General features: G+C 35.5%; 1 protein-coding gene across 3 annotated transcripts in view; it reads right to left on the reverse strand.

Moving 5' to 3' along the window:
* Positions 1–629: 629 nt before the first annotated feature.
* The window catches only part of EPC2 (enhancer of polycomb homolog 2), a 121,448-nt gene continuing 94,874 nt past the window's right edge, over positions 630–27,203 (reverse strand). The window contains exons 6-14 of one of the 3 annotated variants that reach the window (XM_019455681.2): positions 26,384–26,516; positions 24,027–24,218; positions 19,645–19,734; positions 18,269–18,414; positions 17,834–18,177; positions 6,683–6,813; positions 5,125–5,284; positions 3,884–4,217; positions 630–2,669 (exon numbers count right to left, since the gene is read on the reverse strand). In XM_019455681.2, coding sequence (XP_019311226.1) covers positions 2,597–2,669; positions 3,884–4,217; positions 5,125–5,284; positions 6,683–6,813; positions 17,834–18,177; positions 18,269–18,414; positions 19,645–19,734; positions 24,027–24,218; positions 26,384–26,516 — 1,603 coding nt within the window. In that variant the 3' untranslated portion in view covers positions 630–2,596. Of the gene's footprint in view, positions 2,670–3,883; positions 4,218–5,124; positions 5,285–6,682; positions 6,820–17,833; positions 18,178–18,268; positions 18,415–19,644; positions 19,735–24,026; positions 24,219–26,383; positions 26,517–27,203 lie in introns of all 3 variants that reach the window. The other 2 variants (XM_019455670.2, XM_019455689.2) reach the window with 2 other exon arrangements.

Here is a 27,203-nt window from a genome sequence, read left to right on the forward strand (position 1 = left end):
CAAAAGAAAGATATGCAACACATCCTCAAATACCTTTAGAGCTACATCGCAGTAACTGGTCATGAACATGATCTTGAATTACTAGGAAAGGCAGGCAGAAAAATGGTTTATAAATATTTCTAACTATATCAAATTACAAGATACCACAGGACATGAGTAGCCCTTTTGCTTAAAACAAAACAAAACAACCTCCCCCCCCCCAACCCAACCAAACAACCAACCTACTCATCCCATCAAAAAAACCCACATTCTCCAAGAACTCTGGAAGCTTAGTGAACTACAACATCAACATTAGTTTCCTCAGAAAACCAAAATAGGGTGGTACTGCCCAGTGGGGGGCCAGCGCAAAAACAAACTGTTCTTAAAGGTGAAAGGTAAGTCTCTCATCACTTGAAAGGTTTTGAAAAGCACTGGAAAAATGTGTGTGCAAGTAACTGAAATGCCATCTGTGAGACAGTTACAACCACCAAAATAAGGAAGGACTTAGTTTTCTATTTTACTTCGAAAGGAACAAATAAATTGGTCACCAGTTTTTGATAAGGTCTGGGTTTGCCACATCTCCAGAAACTGTACAAATGGATAGTTCTTTTGTTTTACTTAAATTATTTATAACATGTATATCACATAAGGCAAGTTCACTTCATGCTTTACTTAGTAAAATGGAAAAAAAAGCTTTCTCCAAAATTGGCACTAAAGTTAAGTTCTTAATAGCAAGGAGATACATCACTATAAGCAGAATGAACACAGTCATAATACATATCAAATCAAAATTATTTCCTTTATATCATCAGCAATGAGTTAACTCCAGAGGTAGTATGGCAGAAACGAGCATGGATCCTATCAGGTCACAACCGATGAAGAAATTAAATTTATTTTTCTCTGTGGTTTTGACCATAAATTGCTTTACACATTTAGGACCTGAATAAAAACCACTCTCAGCAGAAATCTTGGCCCATTAATTCAACTGACATATCAATTTTACAACTTTCAGGACTGCAGATATAAAAAATGTAAAGTATAAAATTATGTAAGTTTGAAATGGTTTTAATCATATTCATTAAAAATATTTACATTTCCTGGTACTTACTTGACAAAACCCCCTTGCAATATAATTCTACTCTAAACTTTTATTTATAAAATGAGGCTCATTTATGAGATTTCAGTGAATGTTATACTGCAAATTACTTACATTCCGTAAACTATTTTAAGAACTTTTCATATCAAAGGTAGTTTATATTGGATTATCTGAAACCCAATAGTGCCCACAGATGAGCTTCTTACAAATCTTTTCATTAATGCTTGGAAAGCACTGTGAAAATGAAAAGTGCTGTTAAGTGCTATCGTCTCCCTTAAATTCTCACTTACGCTGTGTGCACATTGTGAAATAAACACATATGCAGCATGTCCATGTTTTGATATGTATTTTTATTTCCCTGCAGTTTTCACTTATCAAGAACAAGTAACAGGGAAAGTTGTCTGAACTAGTGCATAAACAAACATTCTGAAACACCACTACACGTATCTAATTTACAAGAACCGTATAAAAAAAGTCACTAAAACACTACACTATGAAGGTGTCCAACGCTTACAGTCAGACTTTTTCCAACCCGTTACTTGCCTTGTAGCCACAGGAAAACTCTCCAAAATTGAAAAGACAGTCTTGCCACAACCCTCCCCCCCTCCCAACACCTGGGATGGCTCGATATCTAGACTTCCAATAATTATTGCAATGATATGATGCAATACATACCTGGTAAAATATCCTTTATGTGGTGTGTTACAGTTTTAAAGCCAGTTAAAATATGCAGTCTTCAGATAAAATGTAATCCTTGAAAAATTTTCTTATCTGCACAGTTTAAATGTGCTAGATGCATAATTTTTCCTAGTCCGTTTTTCCTGTGTAATTATTTTTTATAAACTGGTATTATAAATAGAAATATACATTCAAAATATATGGAAAAGTGAGTTACTACATTAAATTTGCATGTATCGATCCATCCCTTTCCCCTGCACAGTAATAGAAAATACTATTTTGCCTTGAACTTCATATTTGACAGTGAAATGCCACTAGTATTTACCAAAAAGTCCATCTAGTCAAATTGTGAAACAAAATGAACCAAGTGAAAACTTTACAGTTTCTTTAGAAAAAAATTACAAGAATTTCATTTCCTAGCTATGAATCTTTAACTTTTTAGACACAAAGTTGGATTTATTTTTACAAGATACAAAATGTAAACATGGCAAAATAAATAGTTAAAACAAGTGATGCAGGATCCCATTTCATGCTCATGATCCCATTAAAGAATTATTTTTTAAAATCCATTCAGTTGCAAATTCAAGTGCAAAAGCATGATGATGAATATCTACTATTCAAGTAACAGAAATAATATTGATGATACAAATAAACTATTTTACAAGGTAGTGATTTTCCCAATTTTACAAAATATACATCATATATCGATTTCATATCCGATATACTGTAGTCCATTTAGGTCCATTGTTACGCTCTGTGATCCACAGAGTGTCGCCTTTTGCATTCAGCTGGAATATGAATGACTGCACACCATCAGCACAGGTCAAAGCCACACATTTTAGGTTATGTCACTTCCATAGCTACTGTTGTCTCTGCTATTCCATTTAAACCCAATCTTTCTGGTTCATGGTTCTCTCTAAAATAAGGCAAAGAGTAAAATAAACATTAATACTCTCCAGAATATGATATTATCACTCAGTATTTACAGATACGGTTTTACGTAACTACAACTAAACATGTACTTCACAAGAACATTTCCTACTTTTACAATTGCTATACAGGAATGAGGAAAAGTTTTGTGTATCTAAGAAATTCTATTATTTCCTAATTACTTGATTACAATTGTTTACTTAGGAAACACAGTAATTTAACATAGTATTTCGGGGGAAGCCAATGATAAACTACTTATGAAAATATGTAACACAGGACAATCCAAGTTTTTTACAATAGATGAAGCATATGATGCTCAAAAAGAATAATCATCAGGGGTGCCTGGGTGGCTCAGTCGGTTGAGCGTCCGACTTCGGCTCAGGTCATGATCTCACGGTCTGTGAGTTCAAGCCCCACGTTGGGCTCTGTGCTGACAGCTCAGAGCCTGGAGCCTGCTTCAGATTCTGTGTCTCCCTCTCTCTGACCCTCCCCCGTTCACGTTCTGTCTCTGTCTCAAAAATAAACATTAAAAAAAAATTAAAAAAAAAGAATAATCATCAGAAGCACAACAGTACTTAGATTACTTTCCACTACAGTTTAATTTTATAGGTTTAAGGTCATGCAGTAAGTTATTAACTCATGCACGTCAAGTTTTTTTCTGATTTGTTGCTCTCATGTACTAGTATCAAAGAAATATAAAAACATACCCTGAAATACATGATCACAGATTTAGCTAATCCCAGAAGAGTCTCAATTTTAATATATACATAGAATAATTTACTTTCTTTTTATAATGTTGAAGAAAACACAAATTTTGATTTGAAAATTAAAGCTCTGGCATGGGAATCAGTAACAACTCTAACCTCCCCAACTGTCTAAGCTACAAAAAAACAGTAGAAGACTCAAGCTTCTAAAATATCCTTTGATTTATTTTTTGGGCTTGATGGTTCCCAATTTGATGTGCTTTCCCCCCTTGTTTTTTATGCTTCTGGTTGGCATGTAAACATCCCACTATTGACCTCAAACAAATAATCTAAGTCACAGAGCTTTACCCTGAGTAGAACTCAGTATGTGTTAAAAGCAAGTCAATCAATAGACATCTATTGCAGTAAAAAATGTCTTTTTCCTCCCATAGGACAGCCAGCAGAAAGGGACAGGATGGTACCAGAAATACACACACACACACACACACACACACACCTTGCTATGCTGCTGATGGCACTGCTGGGAGTAACCTTTGGCACTCTGTCCATACTGGCAGCAACCGTGGCAAGTTTTAAGGCTGTTGGCGATGGTGCTGAAGTCCGTGTATTGATATGCACATTGACTGGAGAAACAACACTGACGTTATTGAGGTGCACTGCATTTGTCAGGCAGGAATTGTTCATGGGAAGTGTTTGAGGACTGCTTGTGCACAATGCTGGGATTAAGTGGTTTGTAGTGGTGTGGCCAACTGTCCTTACAAGTTGTACAGCTGAAATCCCTGGGCTGGATGATAAAGCCATATTGGTGGAGTATAACGTTTTAGAGGTTCCTGAAGGAGAAAAATAACATCATTTAATTCGTATCATGAGACATTAATTAAACTCTCAGAAAATCAGAGTTTAATAAAAATCTGTGCAAACATTTGTATTCTAATTACATACCAAATTAACTTTCCACATAATGGCCTCTCCAAAGAGAGTTCCTGATCACAACATACTTACCTGTTACAAGCCAAAGACACATTTTTCTACTAGCCTGCATAAAAGTCTACATTTGGAAAGTAGGAAACAACAGGGCAGAGAGGTCCTCTCTGGAGGTTGAGACCATGTGGAAATGACAGTCGGATTCCATCATAATTCACGCATGCAAGGAATCAGTAAGGTGGGGTAATCAGGATCATGGGTGTATCTAAAAGCAAGTGGAAAAACCCTAGGGTCTGAGTAGTAGCTGAAGGCTGATAGGAACAGCAAGTCTTTGAGGACTCAGGGTGGTAAGAAGCAGACAAGGTTTCAGAGTAATACTGTATTTCAAGAGGAGGAGTCAGAGAAAGCAGTCCCATGAGTATGTGCCAGTGGGAAGGTAAACCCAATTTCAAACTTACTGACAGACCAACCTGGATTATATTTTGCCTACCAATGCACGGATAATTCCAGTGTGATGGTTAGCGATTAGCTCAGTATGTTTCCTAAGATGTGAGGCAACTGACAGTATGTGGATAAAACCAGGCAGGGTGGAGAGTTACACAGGAAGGTATCTAGTGGGAGCAGGAGGAAACAGGGAGCAGGCTCTACGTGATTTCCAGAAAATATGCAGCTATTCCGCCACACCTATCCTCAGAAATTCTGGAGTCCTGACTTGTACGATTTTTTCCCCTTGTATTTAAAACAAACACCGTATCTCCAATCAGTAAGTTACAACCTTGAGCTAGTAAGTATCGCATGAAACCACAGGCTTACCTGAAGGCTGGACAACACCGTTTATGTTGTTGTGGCCAGTGTTCTGTTCCTTGGCTACCTCACTGCGACTTGGAACAGGTGCACTGACTACTGCAGATGCAGCAAAGTGGGCGCTGGCTGAGTCAAGTGTTTTAGACATACAGTCAGAGGTGCTTGAGCCCTATAAAATGAACAAAATTAAACTCTCAATTTTTCAAATGTGATTTCATGAATGTGAATATTAAGAAATGGGCAAACCCAAAAGGTGGTTTCCTTTTTCATCTTGAACAGGTGTAAGTGCTAAGATTAAGAGATCCAAGACTCCACAGACTATTTTTGGCATTTTTAAGCAGGGAGTGACTAAAAATTGGGAAGCAACTATTTCTGAGAAAGAACTAGGGGATTAAAAAACCTCAAACCTTTTATGCTCTATTAATTTTTCCAATAAGTGTTAAAGAATGCCTTTAAAAATACTTGACAATCTAGATACTAGGGACAAAATGAAATTTAACCATCCTTTTTGTCACAATGTAAAAACATGTCTTGCCTAACTAACCTCGCAAGTAGGCTAGTTACCCGAGAGATTCAGAAAAAGCAAACAAAGGCAAGTTTAATGGCCATTCCTCTTGATTCTGCATGAAACAGGTCACCCAATAGCTCCAGAATGCAGGCTAGTCCCAAATCCACCCGGATGCTAGAGGAGTGCTGAGGGCTCCTGGTGTCACTGAGATTTTCATGTTGCTGGATTCAGGATTTCCAAGGTCAGTGTATTTAGTGACCCTCTGAGAATGAACTGACCTACCATCAGCAGACGCTGGCCTGAGAGCTCACAGAATACAACAAAGATTGAGTTAACCTCAGTTATTACTTCAGAGTTACTTTTGGAATTATGAAGTAACAAAACTTAAGACCTAAAGTATTAGATTTATTTCTTTCAGATGGCTCAAATTTCAAACAAACTTTTCAATTACACTTTTATTTTTAGTGGCTTAACAACAGAAATTTATTCTCATACAGTTTTGGATGCCACAACTTCAAAATAAGTGTTATAGGGCTCATATCAAGGTATTTGCAGGGTTTCTTTCTTCCGGCAATTGCAATTTTATAAAGTATTTTTGTTCTTAACCCCTAGCATATTCGTCTAATGGTGCCAATGGAAAACGTCACCTAGTGGCAATTTTTTTCTTCAGGGAAATGTGATTCAAAGAGGCAAGGGATTATGTTGTTTGGATTTAGTGGACAATTCAAGAAAATTACCTCCTAAGTCATGGGGCACACCCAAATGGCACTTAAAAACACAGTTTAGGAAGGGGTTAAGATTGGGGGAAAAAAGTTTTGGAGGCAGAGTAGGGGTGGGGATGATAATTCTAAGAGTATCTAATTCCTTCCACAAATTCTCAATACCCCTCTAAAACAATGTGGTTTCTTTCCTAAATTACAAATACCATATTTGACTCTAGTATTCTCCTCATTAAATATACATTAGTTTATCAAGGTTATCTTTGACTTGACAAAATTGTACAAAACTATGTAATTAAAGAAGAAAAAAGAAACAACCACGATTAAAAGACAGGTTCACCTGTGCTTTTGGGTGCGTCTGTTGCGAGGAATGCTGAGATTGCTGTTTCTGCTGAAGCTGAGCAAGCTGCTGCCTTTGCATTTGAACTAACTGCTGTTGATGTGTCTGAAACTGTTCTTCTGTGATACCCCCTGTTACTGGCAAAGGACATTCAGTTCAGAAGTATATTTTAAAGTACTTTGCACAACACAAATAGAATACAATTAAAATTATTGCACAATTAAGATGAAAAGCAAGTGCAAATCATACATCAGCAAAAAACTCAATAAAAAGCAAAAGTGGTTTATGTTAATATCCATGATCTTCTAAAATCACATGCCAAAAGAAGTTCCTACATGCAGTGTTTATACTGTACAAAATAGTCCTAATATGAGGATTCTATTACTTATTCAGACTTTGTGTCTTTGGGATCATTCTTAGCTTTCTAAATTGTGAAAGTATATAATGAGAAAACTGATTTATTAACACAAATAATAATGATGATGACTAAGTGATAGCCTTATTAAGAAAGCAGGACCATCTGCAGAACTATAAAGGATTCTTATTGCTGGTTCTCATCTAGGACATTTTCCCTGGTTACAAATCATAGTAGAGGACAAAGGTGTTCACCTTGCACAATCAGTAACTGTAGTTCAAGCCAACAGATTTGATGCTAAAATAAGTCTTATCTATAGAAATATGGGTTAGAAATCAGAGAACTCTTCAGAAAACTAAAGACAGGATATATCCTCAGATGCAATCAAGGGGTGACCAACTGTGTTAACAGTAGATTTCAAGTAAAAATGAGACATCTAAAACGTTTGTTTATAAGATTAGCCAAGAAAAAGTTGTAAGAGGAAAGCATTTTTCTCAAAGAAACGTAAAAAATTTTCATTAATTTTCAAGTAAATCACTGATAAACTGATTTAGAGGACATAAAGCTATTTCCATAGAAGTCAGTACATTATCAAAATCATGAAGTATTAAATCAGATCAGAATACATGTACTACTAGAGTAAATTTGCTCTATTTTTCTTCATTGCTTTCTTTCCTCTCTCCTATCTCTTTCAGTCAATCAGTATTTATTATTTACGATGATGCAGAGTGCTACATTAAGAGTTAAGTGAATACATGGCAAAATAAAAGGCAAAAGGAGGGTCCCAGCTATAAAGTCCAAAAGTGTAGTTGGAAAGAAAAGATACATATAAAGGAATAGCAACTAATATGAGCCAACCTTTAAATGCAAGTGAGCAATCTCATCAATAGGACCTAAAGTCTCATTAACAGGACCTAAAGGAGTTTAGCTAGAAGAGGACACAGCCTGAACCTAGGTTACTCTTGACTACTCCCCCAAGTTTTCCATTTACTACAAAGGAGAAATTTTAAAAAACGTGATGGTAAATTAGACATATAACAAGCTATGAATAAATACAGTCTATTTTCTATTAAAAGGTAGTTAGGCCCCAGAGATGGACAAAACATTAAATATGCCTTCATTTCTGTTCGACAACGTTATCATTTAAAATTTGTATTGGGCTATGAAGGAAAAAAAGTTCTTAGATAGCAATTTTATTTTTAGAAGATTCAAAGACCTGGGGCTATGAGAGTGCACACTGTAAAATTTTAATATTACCTGCATTTTTGAAGTACACATTAGTTATCTTACTGAATTACCAACAAAATCAAATGTTTTTCTTTGTTTGCACATGTTAAATTCACTGCAAGTGTTCTATTTTTAAATGTAAAAAACATTTTTAATTCTAAATTTACAATCTTCAAAATCAAATGAAAATGTGAAGTATTCATAAATTTCCAGTTGTTTGAAAACCTTGGGAAAGAGATGAAAAATAGTTTATTAGATAAAAGGCAGGAAGGAAAACTCTTAAGTTAAACCCAAATAAATATGTTTAATAAGTCTTATGTGTATAAAGGATTGTGCCAATTCAAATTAAATGAACTTGGTTGGAATCTGGTGTTAGCATGGTCTAGTCCCTCAAATCCAGTGTTAAGTTTATCTGGAGCTAAGTTTTTTGTTGTGGTGAAAAGGTGGGAGTCACAGTGATTAATTTTAAATGAGGAAGAAAATTAAGTGAATACAGTTTTAACAGCTACTTCAAAATTGAGAGAGAAATGAGAACAATGAGAATCTTCTTCTCTAAAATCTTTTAAGTCAGAAAATCATAAAATCTCACTAATTCAGAATAAGTATGTACTTAAATTAGTAGAAGAACAAATAGCATTTTTTTAATTAAAAAATTGCTTTTGGGGGCGTCTGGGTGGCTCAGTCGGTTGAGCACCCAACTTTGGCTCAGGTCATGATCTCATGGTTCGTGAGTTCGAGCCCTGCCTGCATCTGTCCTGCTCTGTGCTGACAGTTCAGAGCCTGAAGCCTGCTTTGGCTTCTGTGTCTCCCTTTCTCTCTCTGCCCATCCCCACTTGCACTCTGTCTGTCTCTCTCAAAAATAAACAAACATTAAACATTTTTTTTCCAAAATTAAAAAAATTACTTTTGGTTGGTAATCCATGAGTAACAAAGTGTTGCCAACTATACATGGTTCTGCTTGTTTTTTATGAATGGATGATCATTTACGTATATATTAAAAAGGAATGCTGATAAAATTGCCTGTTTTGGGGTGGGGTTATATCTGTTTATTGCCCTGTCTTGTTGAGACCATTAATTTGCTCAGGAACCCCATCTTTTTTTCCCATAAGAAATGCATTAAGGGGCGCCTGGGTGGCTCAGTTGGTTGAGCATCTGACTTCGGCTCAGGTCACGATCTCAAGGTCTGTGAGTCTGAGCCCCGCGTCAGGCTCTGTGCTGACAGCTTGGAGCCTGGAGCCTGCTTCGGATTCTGTGTCTCCCTCTCTCTCTGCCCCTCCCCCGCTCATGCTCTAATAAACATTAAAAAAAAAAAAAAAAAAAAAAAGAAACGCATTAAAATCCTAACCAATCAAGGCTCAATCCAAATTATTCAAATTAATGGTCACTGTTTCCTAACCTTTTTAAACCCTGGCTGATTTTAATAATAAAAATGTCACCCCTGATCCCATTACTGGTTAAGAATTACTAATATAGGGGCGCCTGGGTGGCTCAGTCGGTTAAGCGTCCGACTTTGGCTCAGGTCACGATCTCATGGTCTGTCAGTTTGAGCCCTGCGTCGGGCTCTGTGCTGACAGCTCAGAGCCTGGAGCCTGCTTTGGATTCTGTGTCTCTCTCTCTCTCTCTGCTCCTCCCCCGTTCATGCTCTGTCTCTGTCTCAAAAATAAATAAACATTAAAAGAAAAAAGCATTAAAAAAAAGTTACTAATATAAACTCAATTTAACTCTATAATATGGATATGCCTTAAAAAATGACATTTATTTTTTTCTCCTCCCCGTTACTTCAAGCTCAGCATGTTATATCCATTCTTGACCTCTAGTTCTTTCTTTACTATAAAGTTCCTCATTTGGAATTTTCTAGAGCATTATTTCATATCATTTTCAACTCTTTAGACAAAAAGAGCAATTAGTAATCATGACACAGAATTGGAACACATACAAAACACCCTTTCTAACTGACCTCTTTCCTTTTGTTAGGTGGATGGAAAGCAGTAAGAAATGTATGATTTTAATAGCACAGACACAGTACTGAATTATCATTCTTAGAGTTGACCTAATGGTAGGTGGAGACAGGTGTTTGATGGAAAGTACCTTTCCTACTAATTATGTTTCCTTTCATAAATTACTTAAATATTTCCACAAGAAATTTATTTCTTACGTTGACTTACAATCATCAAGAGGCAAAAGTTAAAACAGGTCAGAAAAAGTCATAGTTATAGTGTGAAGAAGACTGTTTAGAATTTAGGGGCCCAGCTTTGAGGTGGGGGGGTGGTGGTGTGTGTAGTGGCAAAAGGGCAACTGGGAATATGCAAGAAAGAAGCCTTACCTGCTTCTCTTGCTTAGGGCCAAGCCAAGTTCTTTCTACTAGTTGCTTACACGTTGCTAGCTTAAAAGTAAAATTTATGCTGGTCATAATCTACCCTACCACATGCCCTCCAATTCCTGCCAGTTTAAAAGTAACCACAAAACTGACTGTTTTGTGAAGGTAGCAATATTTCCTTAAAATCCAGATGGATGGAAGTGTCTTTTTACCTGAGTAACTTTTCCAAATTTCTGTAGTTAACACATGCTGATAGGTATATGTATTACTGATTTTTCCTCATTATATATGCAAATATGTCATTCTATACATTAGTGGCATACCTGCATTTCTAAATATTTTGTGTATATAACCAAAACTCTGTTTTTCAGTAAAGCCCCTAACCTTCCTGGCTATCTTCTTTATACCTGGCTTATTACCTATCTTAGATTTATCAGTTGCTTTATTTACCAGATGAATCCATGTAGTTTTTGTGAGAATACTTGTTACCATCCTTGGAATGTTGATTTTGCTTTCAAAACTCCTAGGTATTCTTCATTTCATCTTTCACCTTTCAAGGATGTGATTCCTATATGGTGGTCTGCTAGGTTGACCCCTTATCAGCTTTCTCTCCCATATTTTGACAGATCCACTAAAAATATACTCAAGGTATCTCCCCTAGACTTTATGCTGGTTTCTTAACCTTGGGCCCACAGAGATATTCTTCAGTATATGTGAAATCTTTACAAGTATTCGCTAACTTTGTATAGTTTTGTTGATTAACTAAAAAGAAAAATCTAATAGAAATACATTCTGGAACTTTTGGATGACCATCTCATAACAGGGTATGAACATATGGTTTTTGTGCTTGTGTGTGTGCCTTTTTATTTTTTTAATTTTTATTTGAGAGAGAGGGCACCTGTGTGTGCGGGAGCGGGAAAAAGGCAGAGGGAGAGAGGGGGAGGGAGAGAGAGAGAGAGAGAGAGAGTGAGAAACCCAAGCAGACTCTGTACTGCCACCGCAGAGCCCGACTTGGGGCTGGATCTCACCAACGAGACCACCACCCAAGCCAAAATCATGAACTGTCAGCAGAGTATGACAGATGTAGAGGTCGAACTCAAGAACCATGAGATCACAACCTGAGCCAAAGTTGGATGCTCAACAGACTGAGCCATCCAGGTGCCCCTGTGTGTGTGCCTTTTCAAAATTATCTTTTAACACGGTATTTCTCCAAGTGGGCTAATACAGTGTATTCTTGGGAAGCTATGAACTTTTTAAAACACTAGTCTAGACCAAGTTTTCATAGCTTAATGAAGAACATCTAATATGGTAATAAAGATCTAAAAGTCAAGATGAATATATTATCCAGTATTCTCCATCTACAAGGTAGGTCTTTGTTACAAAAGTCTTAATATACGCTTTATTAAGCAAAGCTGACTATATGCATTTTTGTTTGTCTGTTTTAAAAGACAGATTTGGGGCTGATGGGGTGGGGGATGATGGACAACCTATTTTATTTAAAAAAATTTTTTTAAATGTTTATATTTATTTTTGAGACAGAGAGAGAGCATGAGCAGGGGAGGGAGAAAGAGAGGGAGACACAGAATCTGAAGCAGGCTCCAGTCTCTGAGCTGTCAGCACAGAGGCTAACACGGGGCTCGAACCCATGAACTGTGAGATCATGACCTGAGCCAAAGTCAGACGCTCAATTGACTGAGCTGCTCAGGCGTCCCTGGACAACCTATTTTAAACCTTGTATGTCTTAGCGAGGAGTCAGGTGAAAGTTCACATAAGCCACTCTGAGCTACTCTGAGGACAAATGCTTCAATCCTTGAAAGCTGACATTATATGTCTAGGACTATACACATCCTGTAATGTAACTGTCACAGTTAAAGACAAACTCATGAATAAACTGCAAAACTGTGGGTAGAAAGGGTGAAGATGGGAGGGGAGGTCAGGAGTGAAGGGTGAGGGGGATAAGGAATAAGGAACAAATGAAATGTGAAAATAAAAAAAATAAAGACCCATTTAAGGGGCACCTGGCTGGCTAAGTTGATGGAATGTGTAACTCTAGATCTTGCGGTTATAGGTTTGAGCCCCATGCTGGTATAGAGATTTAAAAAAAATAAAATCTTTTTTTTATTTTTTAATTTTTTTTTAACATTTATTTATTTTTGAGAGACAGGGAGAGACAGAGCATGAGCAGGGGGAGGGGCAGAGAAAGAGGGAGACACAGAATCTGAAGCAGGCTCTAAGCTATCAGCACAGAGCCTGATGTGGGGCTCAAACTCACAAACCATGAGATCATGACCTGAGCTGAAGTCGGATGCTTAACTGACTGAGCCACCCAGGCGCCCCCAAAGATAAAATCTTTAAAGACGCATTTAAACTTCTGACACCCAACCTAAATAGTTACAACTGAAATTTGAATATTATTTCGTTTAGCAGTCAAACTAAAATCTTTTTAATTTCTGAAATCTGAATCTATTTCTCACCTTTGGAAGCAATCCTAACTCAAAAAATAAATCCTTGTGAATACCTTAGCTCATTGTTAAAATGCAGTTTTATCTATTGAAGAACTTTTTATACTTGCAAACATTTTATGGCAATTTAAGAAAGAATGGTGGGGGGCATGTGGGTGACTCAGTCAGTTAAGCGTCCAACTCTTGATCTCAGCTCAGGTTGTGATCCCAGGATTCCTGAGTTTGAGCCCTGCGTGGGGCTTCACACTGACAGTGCAGAGCCTGCTTGGGATTCTCTGTCTCCCTCTCTCTCTGCCCTTTCCCCGCTCACTTGCATGGAGCTGTGCTCTCTCAAAAACAAATAAACATTAAAAAAAAAAAAAAAAAAAAGAAAAGAAAGAATGGAAAAATAAACAAAAATCAGGAATTTCTGTTGGAACACTGTTCAAATTGATGTTCTTACAAATTGGTAATGGTAAGATATTTGAAGCTGATCAAAAAGGGTGCTGGTACCTACTCAGTACACTGAGATGAGGGAAAAAAGTGTTCATTTGCAACCATGCATTAGTCAAAACCAAGACTGAATGTAAACTAATCCATGTCTTCAAATCTGAACAAAGTTTGCTTCATTCATTCATTCATTTTTAAAGTAATCTCTATGCCCAACATGGGGCTTGCACTCATGACCTCAAGATCAAGTCACATGCTATACCGACTGAGCCAGCCAGGTGCCCCAAGTAAAGCTACTGTTAGATGTGAAATACAATTTCATTTCGGAGTTTGGGATTTAAGAACAATATCTCAAAAAAAAGAGCTAAATAATAGTGCAGTTTCAAATGACTAAAAACTTTGATCTATTTATATAAAGAATGTAATACTTGCCATGTGCTGTAAGCTCCCTGAAGGTAGGGATTATTGTCTTACAAAATCTCGCAACTTTTAAACACTTAACAGAGTGCTTTCCATATAATAATTCTAAATCATTATCTATCCTTGGTTATTCACTTGCCATGTTCAGCACAATCCATCTTTCCTTTCTCTGTCCTACTTCTATTCTTTGAAAAGAGTTTTTCAATTAAGAAAACAGATCTTTATTTTACTTAATAGTTAATAAGATATGTGTCTTTGCTTTAAAATGAAGTCTTTAGTTCTAGTTCTAATACCTAGGACATACATTTTAATTTGTTTTAAGTCCTTTAAGTATGATATCAAAAATAACAACTAGATATTCTTTAGGACACAGGAATTATGACTTGAAAAAAATTTTTTTTAAATGTGTATTTATTTTTGAGAGAGAGTGTGTGCAAGTGAGTGGAGGAGGGGCAGAGAGGGGGAGAGAGGATCCAAAGTAGGCTCTGTGCTGACAGCAGAGAGCCAGATGTGGGCTCGAATTCACAAACTGTGAGATCATGACCTGAGCCACAGTCAGATGCTCAATGATTGAGCCACCCAGGTGCCCCAGGACTTGAAAAATATTAACTGGGTTATTAACAGCATAAAAGTAGGAATATTCTTCACCACTAGCCCTCAAGTTCAAGTTTTTTTTTCTAAGAACTAAGAAACTTGGGATATAAATAAATATTATGGTCAAAGGTATAGAGTTTCTATTTCTTTTTTTTTTTTTTGAGAGAGGAAGAGAGAATCTTTTTTTTTTTTTTTTTAACTTTTATTTATTATTGAGAGACAGAGAAAGACAGAGCATGAGCATGGGAGAGGCAGACAGAAGGAGACACAGAATCTGAAGTGGGCTCCAGGCTCTGAGCTGTCAGCACAGAGACTGACGTGGGGCTCGAACTCACAAGCCGTGAGATCATGACTTGAGCCAAAGTCAGACGCTTAACAAACTGAGCCCCCAGGCGCCCCAAGAGAGGAAGAGAGAATCTTAAGCAGGCTTCACACCCAGCCCAGAGCCCAATGCAGGGCTCGATCTCACAACCTTGAGATCATGACCCTGAGCCAAAATCAAGAGTAGGACTCTTAACCAACTGAGCAACCCAGGCAGCCGCAGTTTCTACTTCTGATTAAACCCTTTATTTGTTGAGATTTCCCAGCTGTGAAACAGAAAATTCAGTACTTATAATTGCCAAGATCAGTGACATACTCTGCAACGTAAAAATATGGTCCTGTGTCAGTTTTGTTAAACTCTTAAAGACACACATGCTCTCATGACCAAGTCCATTAAGAAGAAGCAGAAGGCAACAGTATTAATAAAGACAAAGATTAAAAGAAATCAAATATACGAAGATTCAATTCTTTTGTCTCTGTCCATCAAATATAAAAATGTAACTTTTTAAAAACTCCTACATCCTTCTCTTTAGATAAATGAAAGAATTCTTATCAAAATTTACGGAATTGTAATGGAATCCACTGGTGCAAATGGGTACCTAAAATTGTCAGAGCTTTTCAACTTTTTACAAAAATGCTGTTAAAAGACTTGTTCCATTATGCATTTATATACCTGTGCCTAATATTTTGAAACCTAACGTATTTATTGAAAACAAAACAAAAACCTTGTGGCCTCCATGACTAGAGGGTCACAGCACAGAAGGAAAATTTCAAACAAAATCCTTTACTCTAGTAACAGATTTAAACATATATTTGACAAATTCTACTTAAAAACACTGACTCTATGTAGCTTAGCTGTTGCTTAAGCCTTGAGATTTGTCAAAGAAAGAAGGAAATGGTACTCTATTGAGAATACTAAAAAATGTAAGGCAGGAAAAATTAATACAGACGAAAAAGAACATTTTTTTTTTTAATGGTAGGGGAAAGGCAAAAAATAAAAAACCTTACTATGATGTTAACATCACGTATTTGTCACTTAAGTTACCTAAAAAGTGCAGGTATGCCTAAGATACTTTAAAGCTTATTTATTTTGAGAGAGAGAGGGAGGGAGAATCCCAAGCAGGCTCCGTGCTGTCAGCACTGAGCCTGACTCGGGGCTCAATCCCACAAACTGTGAGATCATGACCTGAGCTGAAATCAAGAGTTGGAGGCTTACACAAATGAGTCACCCAGGCATTGCATGCCTCAGATACTTTAAATGCTTATTTTATGCTGATGTATGGTAGTGTCACAAAATTCTACAGGTAGCTATTATGGAATTTAAGTTATATTAAGTTGTATTCTGGATCAATACATACAGAGTATTGATGATACTGTAACATACACAACCATACATATTTTCTGGACAAGAGTCAAGTCAAATCCTTCTGGAGTATGTTGGCAATGTACAGCAGAAAGCTGCAAATATCTGGCTATGTTCAAGTTGAGATGAAACAAAATCATTATTTTGCTATGGTACACATTATTAGAGAAGAAACTCAATCCACTGTCAAATCTAATTATAAATGCCTATTTTTAGATGTTTTATTTTTTAAATGTTTATTTTGAGAGAGAGTGAGCACATGAATGGGGGAGGGGCAGAGAGTGAGGGAAAGAGAGAATCCCAAGCAGGCTCTATGTTGTCAGCATACAGCCCAACGCAGGGCTCGATCTCATGAACCACCAATTCATGACCTGAGCTGAAATCAAGAGTTGGATACTTAAGTGAATGAACCACAAAGGAGCTCCAAGATGTTTTGAAACTCCTCTTTTGGCAAAAATTATTTTGAGTAATTTTTGATACAGGAGTTCTAGTTCAGTTAAATAATTTGAACATGGTCTTGGAGTCGGCAGAAATAAAATCTGACCTAATACTCATGAACTTCCTACTACCTTTAGATTTCTAAGAAGTCTGCACCACAAATCATATTAGGTATTTATTTCGGCTTTGAAAGCTTATTAAACTTCGCAAACTCATGAACCTTATATAACAGGATGCCGTTTTCCTTACCTAAGTTTGTTTAAGAGAAAATTAACCAACTAATTTGGAGAAATGACATGTCAACTTCCAATCATTCAAACAAATCCAATTTTCCATTATAATCTTTGAACAGATATATGTCTAGGTCAAGTCTGAAAATAAGCAGTCCAGTAACTAAAAATGACTGAACACTACTGAGACCAAATAAAATGCTTTAAAATCACTTTAAGGAGGTTCAACATAATTTCACATAGTAAAATGTACATCCAGGAAAGAATTTAGAAACATTCACGTTTTACAAGAAGAAAGGATAGCAACAGTGTGAGTCAAGTCACATTTAGTTTTGACTCTGGATACCATGCAGTGTTTGTATATATCATAAGGATATTCAAAATTATACCCACTTATACATGTGATAAAGAGAAGACTATCCACAGATAAAAACAAACCAAAATTACATTTTAGATTTTCTAGATACTATACATTATTTACAATGTACATGTCATAAAAATACTAAATTGAGCACAGTGTTTCTTAAAATGAAAAATGCTTTCTATTTCTAGTCTCAATCAGAGGTTAGCTATCAGACAAAATTACAACTATTCATAGGGAGACTCTTAAAAAATCATTTTTCAGAAAGAAAGCTTTCAATGGTACTCTGGAGGAGCAATGCCTACATTTGAGCAAAGTTAATACACACAAAAATGAAACTTTTCTTTAACAAATGCACACTATGGTTATGATACTCTGGTAGCAGCTTATAACCACTTTACCCATAGGGAACTCCCTATGCATTCTGCCTACACATTCGCCATACCAGGCACACACACTCAAAATATAAGTCTGGTTTAATAGGTATCATGACATTGGTTAAAATGTGAACCACAATACTAGGGTTTAGTTTCTCAGGACACAACACCCAGTGTCCTGAGCCCTTATTTAGTGTATAATGAAAATTAAGTCGGAAAAAAGAGCAGGATATATTTTTAACAAAGTGACAGCTTACCTGATATGCCATTCTTGCTGGTGTTCAATAAAGCTACAGATGCTGCAGAAACTCTTTTATTGTTCACAGTCTGCCCTGATTTTCTTGAGGTACATTCTTCACTATCACTGTCCTGTAAATTTAGTAGCCTTGGCTGGAAACACTGTAGTCGACATGATCTGATATTGCTTAATATTTCAGAAAGGGACAGTCTGTTTTCACAATGTTTACTGGAAGCATTGGTCCGAGTGAAATTAGAAGAGAAGTCTATAGTTTGGGAAGAGCTTGAAAAACCATTCAGCATTTCAGGGTCTATCTGTTTCAGGACTGGGTCATGTTCTGTGGATATTCGGTCCATTATGACCCTGAAAAGCAATATAAAACCAAATATTATCTGGAAGAATTAGTTCCCTTCTACCTTGTAAAACAAAAATCAGGTCAAGACAAATAGTTTACCTTCCACCTCTGCCAATTCGCCTCCTTGCAAATCCTATACATCTTCTTGGGACTGTGAGTGTTGTAAGGCAATGCCTGTATCTCAACTTATCCAAATCTGCCAATTCTGAATTTTCAAAGGAGTGGTTAGCTTGGTCCAAACGAGGCTGCAAAGAAAGAAAAAAAAGAAAATCAAAACCCACGGAATAAATCTGAAAAGAAAAAAGGTTAAATCATGACAAAAATAAAATTCAGCATTAACAATTAAAACAATTATAAAACTGTAAAATTGTTTTATCTGTAAAAAACCAGATAAAATTTTACAAAACTGAATCAAAAGTTCACTCACCAAAATAACTCAAAGTGTATTTAATATTTTAGGGTATATTTTAAAAGAAATATATCTTTAAAGAATAATATGGCTTTTAATATCAATGGCAGAAAAAGTAGAGATAGGAAAGTTAGTAATTTATAAGCTTCCTATTGAGATATACCAGAAAGAAATTTTTTTTTGGACCAAAAATTGTACTTCAAGCATGTATGGGTCAGGCTGACACTTCTTACTTTTAAGAACATACGGTTCATTTCTCTGCCTTCCTATTCCCTTTATTATTCTGTTTTTCTGGGTCTTAACACTTCTCTATCCCTTCATAATATTTTTTTCTTTCTCTCATTAGCGTAACTTGTAAAAAACTTTCTACCTCTTCTACACTACTCTCACACACACACACACACACATCCTAAATAAGTTGGAGTGTAGATGTTTACCATAATGCAACAAGGCAAATGGTCTCCACAAGCCATACCTCATTAACTCTATAGTTACACTTTATCTGAAAATCTGAGCATCTGGGAGTCAGGGTCCCTCCTGACAGAATGTTACACCAAAACTTAATAACACAAAGCAATTTCTAAGTGTGTCAAAAAGTTATGAATATAATTATTAGATAAAATATTGCCATGAGGAGAGTTTAAAGATGATTCTTTTATGTTTGATACTTACTTGGTATGTATATACAGGATGGGCTTGCTTAAAATAAATTTTAATGAACAGCAACTATCAAAACTTCAATTAGAGATTCTGGGCTTACCTAACTCTAGCAGTGACAGTAAATTTTCATAAGTGCTAAACTACAGTTAAAGCCCAAAGTAAAACTAAATTTTTAAAATTTAGAATTCTAAATGATCAATTTCCAAGTAAAGGATTATGAGATTTTTGGATATCCTCTGAAAGGACTAAGTACCTTTTAGCATCTTTTACTGGTATGTGTATAGGCAATATTAAATAAAAAATGCTGGTGGACTTCCCATTTTTAGATCAAGACTAAGTTACCCTGACAAGAGTTACCTATGAACATCTGGTTCACAAAAACACTACAAAAAAATAAAATTCTTACAGCGTAATACTGGCATCCTGCTCGCCTCCTGAAAGCACAGGGACCATCAGGATCATTTTCTTCTTCAGGTTCTGATACTGGGGATGGTACCTAAAAAAAAAAAGAGGCATGAGACATTCCATTTAGGAGTTATCAGAAGTCAACAGATCAATCTTTGTAAGAATCTAAAATCAGAATCTGATCACAAACAGTATGCCTCCGTTACATATAGTAGGCAGTAAATTCCCCCCAAACAGCTAAAGGCTAGCAATGATTTTCTATGGTTAAAAATGATTATTTTGAAAGGATTAGTTCTTGCAGGTACGTTAACATAGTATTGTGTAATTGCTTCTGAACACGTTGAGTACTTAAAAAGAATTAGTACAGTTTTTATATATCCCACTTATATTTTCTAAATAATGTATGCGGCCATAAATATTTTTATTTTGACAGTTATGGTTCACCTATATAGGCAGATGTATTTTTCTCCAATAACTTTCTTTTTCTGTAATAAAAGTGAAAAACTAGGAAGTAAAAAAGGTTTATGAATAGTGCCCCCTCTAAGGCCATACAAGGTCATACGTTTTTCTCAAAGGGAGTCCCTTATTTCCCTACTCACTTTTTTAAAAACACTTTTTTAGTTTTTATTTATTTAAATTCCAGTTAACATATAATGTAATATTTCAGGTGTACAGTTTAGTGAAATCACGTTTTAAACTTGGCAGATGATAAGCAGAAAAATTAGAAAAGGACAGAAGGCTTGCTAAAGGTAAGCAGACTGGTTGCAAAGAGAAATGATAAGCCCATAGCCTGACAGCAAAAGAAAAAATAAAGACTTTCAAAAAGTTGTCACATAATTAAAATGCACTCTGCCTGGGAACCACGTGATCTTAGGTGAACTATCCCTATAAAACTTGAGTGGACCCCTGGGCAACACTGATACTTTAGAGCAAACTTTGTAAGTGTCATCAAAAACGGAGTAAATTATATACAAATATACTCTAATACAGCAGAGAAATAATATGGTTTAGATAAATTTCTACCCATAATGGTTAAAATTAAAAAAAAAAAAAGTTTTGGTACTTAAGTTTCAGTAGTCTCGCAATTTCACTTTGGAGTACATCTCTTTTTCTGACAACGCTGGCTCAACCAAATTTACTTGCAAATTTTGAACCTCACAAATCCCTCTCTTCCTATTTTGAGAGGAAAAATGTGTTCTCCACATTATTTCCAAACTGTGGTAATTACCACTGAGCAGGGTCATCCAGGGGAGAAAGGCATTTGGTGAGGTTCCAATATACCTCCACCAACCCTATGGGGGAGACACAGAAACAGTAAGCTGGGGCTGATTCTTCTTCCCGTGGAACCGAGCCCCAAACCTGAAATTTGAAAGGAAATCCCCAATGTGAATTTTATACTTTGGTTCCTTTGCAAATCCTCTACCTCTTCTAAAATACACACAGGGGAAGTGTCACAAAATCTCAGAAATTCTTTGCATAAAATATACCACCCCTTCCTCCCGACCACCATTCTTCAGGAGTGGATTCGAGGATTTAGTCTGAGACACAGGAAGAGAGAGCGGACATTAGGAGAATCAGAAATGTGATTAAGAAAAGACAGGGCTTTAATTCTGCTCTTTTGCAAATCAGTTGGAGAATCTGGTTAAAATGTCTATTCTCTTAAGTCTCCCTATTCTCTTTTTCCTTGTTTACTGGACAAAGAAGCAGCACATCATTATTTTACAGATCTTTTTAGCAATAAAATCCTGATTTTGTAAGAGTTCCAGCCTAAATAGCTGCCTCACTGAATGATATCCAACTGTATAGGTAAATACTTATTCTTCAGTGACAGGGGATACCATTATAAAAATTGATAAGAGTTGTCAAAGACCCAGTAAAAGGACTCAAGAGGAACTTAAAAGTTTCAAAATATAATTTGAAATTTTGATGTGGGTTTGAAGGCTGGGGACTATATGAATAAACACAAGAATTTAGAATAGGAACAAAAGTCCCCTAATGCGAGAGGAATATATGACTAATATGTAAGTGTGTCCCACTATCAGGAGGATGGACTGATTCCAGCACTAAAGGAAAAGTTTCCATAGGTCATAATATCCCCTGGTGTCATTCTTAAGAGCTGGGAGTGTACAGCAAAACTTTAAAGGCTCTCTTCAGTTACACCAATATAAGGCTATTATTAATATATACTGAAACCATGTCATATTCTTACTTAAGATTCTTTAATAATGTTCTAGTGTGTATAATGGTAGATAGAAGCCATCTGCCACCTGGCTACTACTGCAAGCATCATTCTGTTCAACCTCTCTTCCCCTTTGTATTTTATGCTCCAGTAATGCCAAACTGCAAGCAATTCTCACTTACATGCTGTTTCCTCTGCCTAGAAGCCCTCCCTACACTTTCTATCGGAAAACTACTATGTGTTCGGACATTATTTTCCTCATTCCTCCAAAATGGCCACCTAATTAATATCCCGTGGCTCTTTAATGCACTGAGTCTAACTGGATGATCCTTTGACAAAAGTAATCAATTATTTCATTAAGTGCTTTTCAAGCGCGTACTAAATTAAAACCTGTATTTGTGCATTTTACAATACATATGAATGCTAAAATATCTGGGATAGAAAAACTAAATTAGTGATAAAAGAGTAAAAAAAACACATAGTCTAGTCAAAGGGAATACATTTTACGATTCTACATTTTAAATAGTTACAACCATAAAGTGTTTTATAAAACAGTTTGTTTCCAAACGTCTGTAATGTTGGTTAGAATTTTTTTTCTCTTAAAGCAATGAAATAAAAATGTTAAAATATAATAAAATGTATTTGTTATAGCATTCTCTTTACACTGATTATACCATATAGACAAGAAAAAAGAGGGTGTTGCTAGACCAGGTGCTAAACTATAAATATGTATTTATCTTTTAAAATTCATCCTTTGATACATAAAGGTCTTGTTTTAAAAACAGCACTTGTGAAAGTGAAATTAAGAATTTAAAATTTCAGGGGCACCTGGGTGGCTGAATTGGTTAAGCAACTTCAGGTCAGGTCACGGTCTTGTGGTTTCATGAGTTTGAGCCCCATACTGGGTGGGCTCTGTGCTGATGGTGCAGAGCCTGCTTATGATTCTCTTTGCCCCTCCTATGCTCTCTCTCAAAATAAATATAAAAACTTAAAAAAAAAAAAAGATTTTTAAAATTGCAAACATCTTGCTATAAACTGTTGCAATATAAATCAAAGAATTATCTTCATGATTTACAATTTGCATTAGTTCTTTGGAATCTTTATAATTAAATGATTATTGCCAGGGGCGCCAGGGTGGCTCAGTCAGTTAGATGTCCAACTCCTGATATTGGCTCAGGTCGTGATCTTGAGCCCTTCGTCAGGCTGCATGCTGAGTGTGGAGCCTGCTTCGGACTCTCTCTCTCCCTCTCTCTTTAGATAAATAAATAAACATTAAAAAAATATAAATAGTTATTGCCCAAATTAGCAAAGTTTACATTAAAAATTGCAAAACAAAATGCTAAAAAATTGTTAAAAAAATTATTGTTGGTTATTGTTGAATATTTACAATTATGTATTAAATATCTTAAAATATTGATAATCTTTGGTTCAGTAATTCTACTTTTTTTAAGTTTATTTATTTATTTTGTGAGAGAGTAAGCAGAGAGAAAGGGAGAGAGAATCTCAAGTAGGCTCTACATTGTCAGTGCAGAGCCTGAAGCAGGGCTCAAACTCATCAGCTATTAGATCATGACCTGAACTGAAACCAAGAGTTGGACTCTTAACTAAGGCACCTAGATGCCCCTCAGTAATTCCATTTTTTTTTTTTTAATGTGTACTTATTTTTGACAGCCAGAGGGAGGGAGAGTGAGAGAGAGAGCATGCATGTGAATGTGAATGGGGGAGAGGCAGAGAGAGAGAGAGAGAGAGAGAGAGAGAGAGAGAGAGAGAGAGAAGAACAGAAATTCCAAAGCGGGCTCTGCTCAGATAGCAGAAAGCCTGATGTGGGGCTCGAACTCATGAACCGTTGAGATCATGACCTGAAGTTGGCCGCTCAACCAACTGAGCCACCAGGTGTCCCAGCAATTTCATTTCTAATAATCTACTTTAAATACAGACGGAAAAAATAGAAACATTCATTTTTATAAAAAGGAACACTGAAAACCACCTAAATATTCCAGAGAATAAATTCTATCCAACTGAGAGAACATAATGGAAAGTAAATACCACATGAGTGGCTACATAAATAATGTGGAAAATGTTTATGCTATACAACATTAGGTGAAGAAAGTAAGAATCAAAACTAAGAGGTCAATTATGTTTTAAAATATAGCAATATAAAAGACTAGAAGGAAATGTCTTTAAAATAGTTTTAAAACAAGCACCTGTGGAAATTCATCTTCATCTGAGCTGTGAAAGTCATATTGCTTAATGTCACTCTTATTGATCACAGGCAATGTCTCAGGAGTGGGTTGCTGAGATGTTATCAAAGCCTCTGCTTTAGGCTTCTTTGGGTACTTCTTCTTTTGACGAACCACATCAGAAGCCTCTTCTTTCAAAGACAAATGATGAGGGTGCTGTTTACATGACGATTTTTCCCCCAAAAGGAAGAAATGAAAATCATTTTAGAAATCATGAAAAACTATACTGCTCTTTGAAAAACATACATTTTTACCCAGGAGGTGATTTTATTTACTGTTTTTAATATGCAAAAATTGTGGTCATAAATTGAAAAATGTTTTACTTTTTTCAAGTTGTGATTAAAAATAATAATGGTACCTAAATTTGCTTTTTATATTGTTATTTATACTTAAACTATGATGTTAGTGATTTAAATAAATTACTCTATTATTATGCAGTCCAGCATTTAAAAGTACTTACATTTAATTTTAATTTTATTTAAATCCACTGTATTAATGATTAATAAATTTATTTGAAAAATAACTTGAATTAGATTATAAATTCATTAATTTATTTCTACACTTGCTTTCAATTTTTAAAAATGTCTATGGCTGGTAATCTTTTTGAGGAAAATGAGTTTATTAACTAGAAAAAACTTCGCTTTTTTAGAATTACTACCTCAACTGAACAGTAATCAAACTGTTCTCAAGTACCCTAGAGTTCTGTGATAGCACTTTAGAGGTCATCTGGCAACCAGACTGACAGATGGGGTGGGTTTCCAGCGCCCCCTGCTTTCCACCCCTCAGCAGAGAAGCTCTGTTACTATCTGTTTTGACATACATAGTGGTATTCCTCTTAATAAATAGGGTTCTACTACTTAAAAAGTTTGGGAATGATTGTTCTAATAGAGCACCAAAGTACAAGCAATATTGAAGTGAAAAAATATTTAAGAGGTTCTACATTTTCCCGTGTAGTCCACATTTTTGTTAAAACTACTGCAGGGTCAAAAATGGTACATACAATGAAAATGTTGCTTAAATGGCAAATTATTTAGTGATATAGCTAGGTTTCCTACAATGGTTAAATCTATGGCATCAAAAAGAGAACCTCACCCTCTTCGAAACTACCTATATTTTAAGGTGGGATGTGTGACAAGATAAATAAAGTTAGCTATGTGTAATGGGGTGGATCAACAATGAATGAGCAACCGTATCTCTAACACTATAGTAAACATTCTGAGTGTTTTTCCTACAGATGATCTAAAATAAAAACCTAAAATATAGGAAAGGCTGATTCTGTCAGTAATTTCAGGTTGAGATTTATCTTCTCTACCAATCATATACTTGGAAAAAGCATTGGTTTATATAAAATGGATTTTAAAAAATAACTTAGAAAATAACATTTATTGCACTGATAACATTTTTGGCTATAGAGGCAAGTGTGTTTTAAAAAGAATCAAGTAGGTGGGCTAGATGCCTGTGATTAATAAGAAAGAACTTTTGTGTTTGAATTGACATCAGCTGATTAAAGGAGGAGTCTTCCTGCTCCACATTCTTCTTTGACCTTTAAACAACGAACCCAGGAAAAGTAAGAATTGTGTACATTTTTAAAAGATGAATTTTCCACAAACACCCTATGTTGCTTTTTAAATCTTGCTATATACAAAGTTCCACTGTCTAAATGCTCAGTCAATACCTATTTCTTAGTTAAATCTAAGCTCCTTAAAGGTTTTATTAATGAATACTTTAATTAATGTACCAAGTGAATACTGAATAAATACAATTTCTTGAAGTCTAAAAGACTTAAATAATCACTGAATCTGGCTCTTTATTAGCGAAGAAAATAGCATCTGGAAGTTACAGGACTTCTTCAAATCACTCAAAGTAGATAGCAGTTGATTCTGGAAGTGATAATGAAACTAAGAATAACTTTCAATAATAAATAGTCTCAATGAAGAAAGCTTTAATCTTAGATTTTGATGCCTGCCACTACAACGCAGGATTCGCTAAGGCTAGTGATAACAACTCAACTTTAATTACCCATATTCTCTAGAGAAGCAGATAGCACAGTGAAAAGCACATGGTTTTTGGTGTTAGACCTAAATCTTGAATCAGCCACTTATTAGCTATATAATCTAGAAGTCACTCAGAGATAAAATCTGTGTCAATGGGCTGCTATAACGATTAATGAGTTAATATGTATGTAAAAATTCCTAGCAATAGTAAAAACTAATGCATGTTAATCACTTTCTTCTTTAACCAAACTATACTAAGACAGCTGATGAAACCCCTAATTGTCTAAACAATATTATCATATGTGCTTCTCCCCAGAGGATATTCACCTTAGTTTTACATTCTTGGACTTTGTGATGATTTCCATTATGAAGAGTTGCTGGAGTGGCATATAACTCTTTTTCTGATCTATTGATTTTCACTTCATTAAGGATTTCACCGCCATAGTCTCCCAAATGATATCTTGAAAAGGTCACAAAATATAAGAAAATGTTTTGTAGTTGAAAAATAAATTAGAAAAAAAAAAAACCCAATGATATCACAATTAACTAGAACACAACTAATTAATTAATCAGATTATTCTTTTAAAAAAAGATTATTCTTGAAAGGAAATTTACAGGAATAAGTAAGTTCATATTCAGGATATAGTAAGACAAAAACCAAAAAACCCTCTAAGGTATACAGAAGACAAATTTCTCATATATTTAATATTTTCAAACAGTGGGAAATGATGTTTAGAATGCTTACCTCAGGAATCACATAAAATTCTGTCAGGTGTAGTTTAGTCTATTTAGTTATGCAGGAAAAGGACTACTGCATTAGAGACACATTTATAAAATGCGTTGAAACAAAAAATGTTTTCTACCTAGTTAGAAAATAAAATCATTTAAACATTCATTTCCCTCAAATTTTAATAGAAACTTTAATAAAAAGGATGGACAAAATGATCTCTAGATTCTTTTCTAAATAAAACTAAAGGATTCTGAAAAAAAAAAATTAAGTATATTAGAGGATCTATACATAATACACACAAAAATATACCCCAAATTCGCAATCCAAACTGATAATCTAACTTAAAAAAAACTGGCAATACCCGGATTCTTCAAAAAATGTAGATTTCATTTAAGAATCCATTTTAACTGTTTTAAA

This window comes from Panthera pardus, unplaced genomic scaffold (assembly GCF_024362965.1).
Source record: "Panthera pardus isolate Hobbes unplaced genomic scaffold, ASM2436296v1 HiC_scaffold_10, whole genome shotgun sequence".
Lineage (NCBI taxonomy): Eukaryota > Metazoa > Chordata > Mammalia > Carnivora > Felidae > Panthera > Panthera pardus.